General features: G+C 43.0%; 1 protein-coding gene across 1 annotated transcript in view; it reads right to left on the reverse strand.

Moving 5' to 3' along the window:
- The window catches only part of PITPNB (phosphatidylinositol transfer protein beta), a gene marked incomplete at its 5' end in the record, with an annotated part of 48,660 nt that extends 39,173 nt beyond the window's left edge, over positions 1-9,487 (reverse strand). The window contains 6 exons of the mRNA XM_025199923.1: positions 1-12; positions 587-661; positions 2,702-2,709; positions 3,399-3,490; positions 8,005-8,150; positions 9,350-9,487. The exon at positions 1-12 is cut by the window's left edge and continues 84 nt beyond it. Coding sequence (XP_025055708.1) covers positions 1-12; positions 587-661; positions 2,702-2,709; positions 3,399-3,490; positions 8,005-8,150; positions 9,350-9,487 — 471 coding nt within the window. The remainder of the gene's footprint in view (positions 13-586; positions 662-2,701; positions 2,710-3,398; positions 3,491-8,004; positions 8,151-9,349) is intronic.
- Between the last annotated feature and the right edge of the window lie 881 nt (positions 9,488-10,368).

Consider the following 10,368-nt stretch of genomic DNA (forward strand, 5'->3'; position numbering starts at 1 on the left):
CAAATTGTGCACCTGCAATGAGGAAAAGCGGGGACGTGACCATTTGCCACCTTCACACGGTGACTACAAACACTCTTACAAGCCCAAGGAAGCCCCTCCAAAAGTTACCACCGATTTCACTAAAGCTAGTAGTGCCTCCGCAAACTGTTGATTTGTGCATTCACGGGGATGTGGTTTGACAATGCATTCTTCCCCCATATTATAACACATGACGAAGTCAAGCACACTAATTAGACTTGTCACCCATTATGTAGGCCACGCAGGATTTCTAATTTGGTAAACATCCTTCACACAACTGAAATGCCAACAATCCAGTTATCGAAACCTACTCCAACTCTAATAAGCTCCTTACAACAGATGCCCAATCACTTTTTGAATGCTGTTTTGAAATGTATTGTTGTCATGAACTACCAAGAGACACAAATTCATCAGCACAGAAGGACCCAATGACCTAGTCCACATGATAGCCATCCACCCATCAAGCAGAAGTCCTCCCTTAAGGATTGGGAATCAGCTGCTGCCAGATATGGAATATGGCTGTATGTTGTCAGAATGGCTAATGCGTGTTCCTGCTCACCCAACTTACATTTTCTAGTGTTCCCAAGTCCGGTTTATGCCAGGTCTCGATTTTTATGAAGAAGTCGTCTTTCATATATTCATTCTGTAAAAAACAACCGATCAGGCAGCAGAAGAGTGACTATTCCCCTTCCCCCACTTAAATCTTACATTTAAAAACTTTAATTTCTCTACTGGAAAGTTAGAACAGAACTTAACTAACATCTCTTTTGCACTCCGTTCTAATTCTGCTATAAACACAGACAGAGGCACCTTCACTGCATGTGAAAACAGTTGAGTCAGACACTCTGTGCCTTAACTTGAAATATCACTTAGAACACAGACTGCAACTCCGAACAGCCATATGCCTGCGCACAAATCTGGACAGGCACTTCAGCTGCCATCTTTTATATGGCATCAGCCTTCTCAACCCCACAAGTTCACTATTTCTAAGGTCAGAACCCATTTATTTATTTTAGTACTGCCCCCCACAGAAGTCTTAATGTTCCATCACAGGACCTTTACAGGAACATTAAAGCATTGATGGAAGAACATTTTAAATTGCAGACATCCAAGACAACACGGAGCTCCAAGTCTGAGCCCCTGGCAAGCCCTGTGTAGTAAAAGGAAGGAAGCTTTGGTACTATTGAAGTGGAGTTTAGGCAGTGCAAGGTTCCCAATGAGGATATCCAGTCCCAGGGCACCCCCCAGCCTTACCCTCAAGTCTACAGCTCTTTGCCTTCATAAAAAGCTGAACTCACTCAAGGCAGACAACCCAAAAAACTGCACAAGGGAGGACAGGATGCCTTTCTTTCACTGTCTTACAAATATTTTTCCATCCCAAGGCAGAGACCATTGGACAGCAATACTTGATAGTACATTAATCCTGCAAGTAAGATCCACAGTGGTGTCTGATATTAGCCAGGTGCATCTCTAAAGAGCACCCTAGGCCAAATGCCTAATTTCAAGCTATGCTGGCTATACACTTGGCAGGATGTTATGACAGCATTTAATAATGAGAAGGGCTTTTGTCAGGTATTAGCTAAGTGACATCCTTATTCTGACTAGTCTAGCTTTAATGCTTGGGGTAAAGTTCACAAAACAAAGCACCTGGTTAAAACACTCCTCATTAATGACAACAGTAGCATTGTGCCCGTTGCTTTAAGCCCTAATCACTTTGGATACTACACTTAGCAAAGTTAATGCCACTTTCTTCGTCCAGAGAAGAGACTTCAGAGTTCTGTGGAGTTGATTCAAGTAGGGGGAACTAAGCTTTTGCCTTGTAATGCTCCTCTCATCCTGGACAATGCCAAGGGAGAGTACAGAAAGGATGGACCAGGGAAACTGCAGTTACCAGAAGAAAGTTACCCCTATATCTGTGGGAGGGAATCGCAGCAGGAGGCGCTGGACCAGACCAGTGGTCTTTATCTCATATCCTGCCTCCTGGCAGCCAGAAGGCTTCAGTATTTTCAGCCTTTAGGTTTCAATGTAAGAAGGATGGACAGAAGTAGGGGGGGGGGGGCAGGAAACACACCAACGGTTCTTGTCTATCTCACCTTTCTCTGAAGGGAAATGTGAAAGGCAAAGTTGTCTGCGAAAAACTGTGGGCTGGTTCATCCTGTGACTTCTTCAGTGCAGCTTTCCATAATGGAGGGAGGCACTGATCTTTTAGTTGTATTCGGCACATGCAACCACAAAAGCCTTAACACGCCAGGCCACTCATGTCCAACAGGTCCCCTGCACAAACCCTACCATAACTCCTTGATGCAATAAAGCAGAGCAAGCCTGCTATGTTGGACTGAGGAGAAGCAGACTTCTAAGCATCCTTCCCAGACATTTTGTAGTTTAAATAGTTGATCCAAAACTATTTAAAGTGTTTAGCCATAAGGCATTGTTCCAGAATTAGTAATCATAAGAAGCAGAAATTAAAAAGGAGTGTGAAGAGGACTTGGTCACAAGTGACTGGTTTGAAAATCCTAATTCCTGACTAGGGGAATCCTACCTAATCACTAACTTGGAACAGGATAAGCTCAGATGCACGCTGGCAGATTTGCAGGATTAGACGGGCAGTTATAATACATGTAATCAGACATTAACACACATATCATAAACCCAGCCCAGAACCAATAATAATCCAAGTACTCACCGTCACAACTGAATGTTGAAGACACATGCAATAAAAAGAAAAAGGAATGAGTCAAAATAATATAATACATATGTTCTATATAAAAACAATCTGTGCCCCATATAAAATCCCTTATTAAGTAAGTTAACACTGTAGAAGTGTTAACTGTCAGCATAAATCTGAAAAACACAATTTGCTAGCCCTGACATAAAAGCCTGCTTTAAGGCATTTTAAACATTTTGACAGAAAGCAGGCCAAAAATAACCAATGCTCTTAGAACTCAGGAGTAAAAGTGTCACAAATGGATTGCTGCTAATGTAAGGTAGTTCCATTTGCTTCTTCCACTAACATAAAAAAGTTTTCTAGACTAAATGCAAATGGTGCATCAAATCAAAGGACCAGAGAAAGAAACCAGAAGTTCATTTTTGTGTTCATGTGCGTTTGTAACAGCTTTTGGGGTCTAAATTATGTTTCTTGCCCAACAGGTTTATTCTGAACTTGAAGGGAATATTAATCAAGAATTCAGTTTTGCATTAAGAGCTTCACACCCTGGCATATTTTTTGCTGGAGTAGAAGGTATAGCAAGGAGTGAGCTACAGAACCTGCAAGACAGTGGAGGGATTTTTCTACCCGATCGCCAAAACTTTGGGCCTAAACTGCATGAAAGTCTTTCACAGCAGAATGGCAAAGTGTAAGATGCAACTCGGGACAAGCTTACTTGTTCTACAATACGGGTACGCATTCCAGGCCTTCTCGTGAAACACCAAGGAGCCTTCTGGAGCAATCATCCTTACAAAGCCAGGGACTTTACTGTGAAGAACAAAGTATCGCATAATATTTTTAAGTGCTCTGTAACCCGAATGAAATTCCATGCCAATTTCTAAAACTTCAGTCAAACAGGCACATTCTACCCAAGCTTATTAGAAATTACGATGCACTAGTAACCAGCAGTGAAATATGTAGGAACTGAAATAATGTTACCATTCCCAAAGTAATTAAGTGAAAATGAGGTATGGCAATCATAAAACAATTAAGAGGCAATTAAGAGTATTTGCACCAGCATTAAGATCTCAGTCACAAAACTGCCATCCAAGCTCCCCTTTCTCTTCAAGTACAGTAAACACCATTGTTTGAAGACAACTTTGCTTGACGGATATGGTCTGCTGAGTTCTCTAGCAGTACTACCTGGCAGCAGGGTGTATAATAAACACAAGCCAAGTATTGGATGACAGTGGTGAGCAGGGCACATAGATTAGTTAAGCCATTATCCAAACCCTGAGTGGAAGCCTATTGGAGCATAACAGCTGTGCCTCTTGTTAGGAACAATTTCCCCAACATAACAGGAAGTGGGAAAAATGAGGAAAACCTGAGTCCAGAATTCCTCCTCCGACAGCAACTAGAGGCAGATGTTTCAGAAGAGGCTGACATTCCAGAATGAATTAACTTTTTTCTAATCCCTGGCAGGTAGTGGTTGGGTTATGTTGCTAAACAGGAGAGTAATGCAGCCGTAGATTGTCCAAAAAGGCTTGGAGTTCACCTACAGACAAGCAGTTTTGTTTTTAAGACTGCAAGCTAATTCATGGCTTAACCTCCAAACCTACAGGTACTGATCTGAGGTAGGTACAGCAAAGACATCCACACAGAGCACTGTTGCTGTACTTCGCAAATAACCTGAAACACGACTCTCAGTGACAGACCTCTTCTACACCAATTCTGTCCAAACAACAGTGTTTGCAACAGTTATCCAACTATATAGATAGATTTTGCTACTGAACTCATTTTTCTTGCAACTCAATTCAGGATTTTATACCCGATTTCTCAAGGTGAAAGGCTCAAGTACCATCTTATCAGAGTAATTTATCTCTATAGTCTGCTTTACTTTTCTTTCTAATCACTTCATTACTTCTACCATTAATGCTCAGTTCCTCAACACACTTTTTAATGGTGAATATTTACAATGCCCCATAGCATAAGGTCAAGAGAACAGGCTGATGGGTCAGTAAGACTATTCAGAGTCAAGAGCAAAGGAAGGGACCAGGATGCTGGACTTAAACCAGAGGCGGGCACTTTAGGGACTCATCCAAGCTTCTCGGTACCAGAAGTGAAGTGGAAGAGTCACCTTTCAACAAAAAAAATTCTTCAATCACATTCACCTCCACATTTTGAAGCACCTTGCTGTAACCCTGACGTTGCAGGCCTGCAGGAAGGTAGCAAGGCTTATATTAAGAAAAGGTCACGTGCTCTTGAGCACAGACAGCAAGAGACCCTGCCCAGAAACATCTACTACAACATGATCTAATAGCAGCCCAGATCCAAGAGCAGCCCTATAATCAAGGATATGAAAGGCAGATGTGCAGCCTCAGCTGTAGCTTCCAGCTGCTTCTCCCAACTTACCAGGACTGTATTACAATCAAGTAGATATCCTTCATACCCCAGTCTCCCACAGACAGTGACCCAGGTCAGGCAGTGCTGTCCAATGCTCAAGTAAGAGCCTGCACATGACAGAATAAAAACACTACAGCCTCTAGCCTTCACCAGCCCAGTGGTTAGCCATATACTGAAGAGAGCAGAGACTGAAACCATATGGCAGTATCCCTGTGTAGGGGAGGTCGGAGGCCACAATTAGCCCTTAAGGCTACTAGATGCCCTGGGGAAGGGCAGTGATGGGCGCATGAAGGCCCATCCAGTGAGGGCAGGATGGAGACCAGCAGGAGCCCAGAAGAGCTAGCCGGCATCTAGTGGAACTGGGGCTTGCTCTAGGACCCATTAGGTAGCCTCCCTTACAGACAGTTACATCAAGGCATGGCAGGCCAGTAATAAGGAAAGGGCACCCTAGAGCTGGAGCCGAGTAAGGGCTGTGTGGCCACCAGGGGGCATCACAGACACCCCTGGAGCCTGAACCTGGTTACGCCTTGGCAATGATGATGAGCAACTCTTCCTCATCCTTCCCAGAGAAGGATGAGTAAGAGAGGAAGGGTGTACCCAAGCGCAGCCATATCTATGACTGCAACAGGAGACTTCTGATTCAGTTCCTCATTAGTTAACTCCTCACAGGCCTTCCACTACAGCCTTCTGTTGCACGCTACTTGAGACAATGACAACCGCATGAGATACTGAACTGTACTCCTGGATGCACTGGACCGCGTTCAGAATAGTGACGCTGTCATAACAGATCAGAAGTACCAGCAGCTTTACCGAGATTGCAGCTATAACGCTGACAGACCGCTACTAATAAGCATTATCCTTCCCATAAGTAAAAATAACAGCTAAGGAGATCCAGAAGATATTAAATAGCTCTTTACCCTGGAAACACCATACTTGTCCATGAACATCAAGCCAGGAGGCAAGAAACTGTCTTAAGGTATGGAACTCTCACGAGTTAAAATACTGGTAGCAAATCCGATACAGGACACTTGATGTCAGAAACTATCCAGGAACACCTTAGACTGAAGGAGATGCTTGTCCCACATGGAAAAGGTTCAGGTAAAACTATGGCAAGCACACTGCTGGCATGGCTGTCTTCTTTACTGAAAAAAGCACAGGCTTAAGTATCATAATCATCTGGAATATGAGAACATACACCTGCAAAGGGCGTGAAGAAGCCATCTATCCTGTCCTTCTGCAACATGGCAGAATCACACACATCTCCACCATCCTTAGCATACAAACAGTTTAAACACGTATCACTGCCTCCAAAGAATGGGATTCCACATTCCTCCCTCCCAAGGTGGCTGGCTCAGTGTTTCCCAAACCACACTGTCCAAAGAGTAATATAAAACTTAAATATTCTTTGCTTTAAATTAATCCAGTTGTTTCTTGTCCTACACTGAGTGGACATGAAGAATGACTGATAAGCAACTGCTTTATAATAACCTTTATAAAGTTGAAGACTTATGGGCCCTTCTTTTCTAGACTAAACAAACTCAAGTCCTTTAGCCACTCCTCAGAGGTCATTTTCCAAACCTCCTCTTCTTGCTGCTCTTCTCTGGACTTCCTCCAAGTTGCCTGCACCTTTTTTAAAGTCTGGTGCCAAAAGCTGAACATGGTATACAGCCAAGCCTTCACAAGGGCCAAGTAGAGCAGAACAGCTACCTCCCACGTCTTATACAGCACTGCTATTAACACATGCCAAAATGACGTCTGCCTTTCCACAACTGCATCCTACCATTGACCCACTGGTGATGCACTTGAACCCCAAGATCCTTTTCTGTAGTATCACTATTCTCCATTTTGTATTTTTGCCTTTGTTCTCTCATTTCCAAGTCTTGTACCTAGTACTTGTATTTAGTAAACTGGTTGCTGGTTTTCAATTATTTCTCAAAATTCATCAATGCCATTTTGAATTTTAATTCTGAGCTCAAGGTTGCCTGACCCTATTTAAAAACCCAACTGCATTTAAGATGCAAAACTTGAGGGGCTGAAGAATGGCAGGATAAAAGCAGACAGACACTGACAAAAAACTGGTCCTGGACACGAGACATGTTAGTCACAAGATAATAAGTTTTCTCCTCTGTCCCCAAATATTCTGAAATGACTGTAAGCATTTCCTGCCCAATGCAGGATTTTTACATCATAAAGTGAGAAGGTGGGAAATTTTAGCATTGTTTCACAGATTCACAGAAGTTAAGGGCTCGAAGGGACTTCATCAGATCATTGAGTCCAGCCTGCTGCTCTAAGCAGGAAAGACTGCTGGGGTCAAATAACCCCAGCAAGGTGTACACCCAGTCTCCTTTTGAAGGTCTCCAGGGTAGGTGCCTGCACCACTCCCGCTTGGAGTCTATTCCACAGTTGTTTGCCTAGCCCCTCTTACTGTCCCATGATACATTTGTAAGTTGATGCCAAATCCCTCCAAAGTCTTCTCTTTTCTAGGCTGAACAGTCCCCTATCTGTCAGCCTTTCCTCGTATGGCTTGCTCTTCAGGACTCTAATCATACGAGTGGCTCCTTCTCTGGACTCTCTCAAGCTTCTCCACATCCTTCCTGAAGTGCGGCGCCCAGAACTGGACGCAGTACTCCAACGGCAGCCTCACCAATGCTGAGTAGAGCGGGAAAATAACTTCTTTAGTTTTGCTTGAGATGCATCAGTTGATGCATGCCAGCATGTTGTTTGCTCTGCTAACTATAGCATCACACTGGTGGCTCATATTCATTTTATGGTCAGTTATGATCCCCAGGTCCCTTTCGGACACGGTGCTAGCTAGCGTAGCACCACCGAGCCTGTAAGTCTGTTGCAGATTTTTCCTCCTCAGATGGGGCTATTACATAAAAAAAAAAAAAAAAATCAAAAAAAAAAATCAGTCTGTTGGCCAACAAACCTTTCCTTACCTCTTTAAGTGATAGATTTTGTGAGTATACTGTCCTTTTTCACCATCCTTTTCATAAGGCTCATTCTTTAAGACTTGAATTCCTTCGCCGCCACCTGTTTCATTTTTACTAGCTTCAGCCACAGAGTAAAGTTGCCCGACTTGATACTGAAAATTGAAAAAGAAATGCAATATTTCAATGTTAAAGAGAGACGAGAGGACACCATTCAACCTGTACGGAATACAGATAATAGTTCCCTACAAAATTCCATAGTCAGATTAAAGCTGGCATGTACAGGTGAACTGCACAAGAAGGGAATTGAATTCTAAAGGACCACAGACCTTTGGCAAAATGTCTGGTTTACAAGAGCAAGCTCAGCGCACAACTTTGTACCACGCTAATGCAGTAAGTACACCTTGGAAGGGGCAAATGAAGAATTTTACCCTTCATGCTATTCGTTTTCATGCCAACCAGGTAAAGTAGGAACCACTAGGTTCAGCTGGCCAAAAGAAGTCAGCGTACTTCATCAATTTTAGCTTACAGTTAAGATTTTAAAATAATTTGCTTGTGTTCCCAGCCTTGCATCCAACACATACACTTCTAGCCAAGAGGACGTTGCAAAGGGGCATAAGCCAGCTGGTTCTCTAGGGCAGTGGTTCCCAACTTTTTTAGACTGCAGACTGGCAAACCATGGACCGGAAGTGGCCACAGATTGGCAAACTGTAGACCGGCAGCCAACCCTGTTTTATATTGAGTATAAAACAGGGTTGGCTGCCCATCTGCAATATGCTGGTCACTTCTGGACTTCCAGTCCACCAGCCAATCCTCTTGCGGACCAGCAGGCAACCCTTCGTGGCCTGGGGGTTGGGAACCTTTGCCCTAGGGCATGTTTAAAGTAGAGAGCACTGGCTACTAGAGGGCAGAGAATGGAGGGTGCAGTTGCTCTTAGAGTCAGGTTTCCTTTTCACTTGGATTGTTGAGAGTACACTTCAGTTAAATGTATTTCAGTGCCATTTAAATCTTCAGGCACTGGAAGAGGGCTCACATCCTTGCCATGAAGGGGAAAAGAGGACTGGCTGGAATCACAATGCCCTGATAAGCAGGAAGATTCTGCTGCAATGAAGAGATTCACAAATTGTCTCTTCTTGATGACAAGTACCAGTATGGTTTGGACACAGCTAGAGACTCTTAGCCTGTAGGCATTGCTTGCACTGAAAATCACTGAGCTGCAAGAGGTTCTTTCTGCTTGACTGGTGGGAAAGTACCTCGCATCTGGTGGATGCACAGCACAGAAAACATTTAGATCCAGGCTAGTTGGGTTTTAAATAAGACAAAGCCCAACAAAAAAGGTGGAACGCGGACATACCTCTTGCACTGAGCATGGTAAAGCCACCCGGCTGAAAGAGAAAACAAGAAGACATAAAATAATCAGCAGGGTAGTGAGAAGTTCACCACTTTCATAGGCAATATCAATTGTAGCTTTTACAGAGGAAGGGGTAAAAATCAATTATTTGCGCCGATCTTTCTATAAACACAGTAGCTGAACAGTAGTTACACAGACGTATGACATTACATACCAAGCACAGCCCCACACCTGAAACACTTGTTATGGGGTGGGGAGGGGCAGGGGAAGAATCTGAGTGTTAAAAAAGCACAGACGAAGAACAAGGATCTATTCCTGGTGCTGCCACTGGCTCAGTGTAATATCTTGGGCAAATCACTTCACCTCCAGGGGCCTCTGCTTTCCTCATCTAGGAGACTGGGTTGATCCCACTGCTTCCACATGTTACCAAGACAGCCCTGAATACACAGTAGTGCCAAGCACAAGGCAAGATAAAAAATGGAGATGACCCCAAGTCTGAAAGTGTCTCTGAAATAATGGTAATTATAAAAAGGAATGAATACATGGTGTCCTCCATTGTACTGGTGATCAAGGCTCCGTGTTAGCAGGCAGATAACTGTACCATGTGCTGTATTAACATTGTAAAATAATATCATTGATATCGGAAAATGAAAGGCTGCTATGTACTGAGCAACAATAAGCTGCACTGCACATACAGTCTGTACTAATTCCATTTTACATCACAAGCTCGATAAAATCGTGCATGCTAAAAATCATTAAAAAAAAAAAAAAAAAAAAAATCAAACATCATGCAAAAATCAACTATGCACTGAGTAACCTTTAAAACCTTTTGTATTTTTTATTTATTTTTTATTTAAGAGCACAATCTGTGTTTAAAACCTATTTACATATTCAAATTAAGTTTATAAGAGGAACATGATAAATGCTCCCCACTTTTTTGCTGTTATTTTAGCCATTCGATCAAACTGGGCTAATTAAAGCCCAGTATATTAGGTGATCCTTGGGGACAGCTGTTTTTTCTT

The sequence above is a fragment of the Alligator sinensis genome, unplaced genomic scaffold (assembly GCF_000455745.1).
Source record: "Alligator sinensis unplaced genomic scaffold, ASM45574v1 scaffold628_2, whole genome shotgun sequence".
Lineage (NCBI taxonomy): Eukaryota > Metazoa > Chordata > Crocodylia > Alligatoridae > Alligator > Alligator sinensis.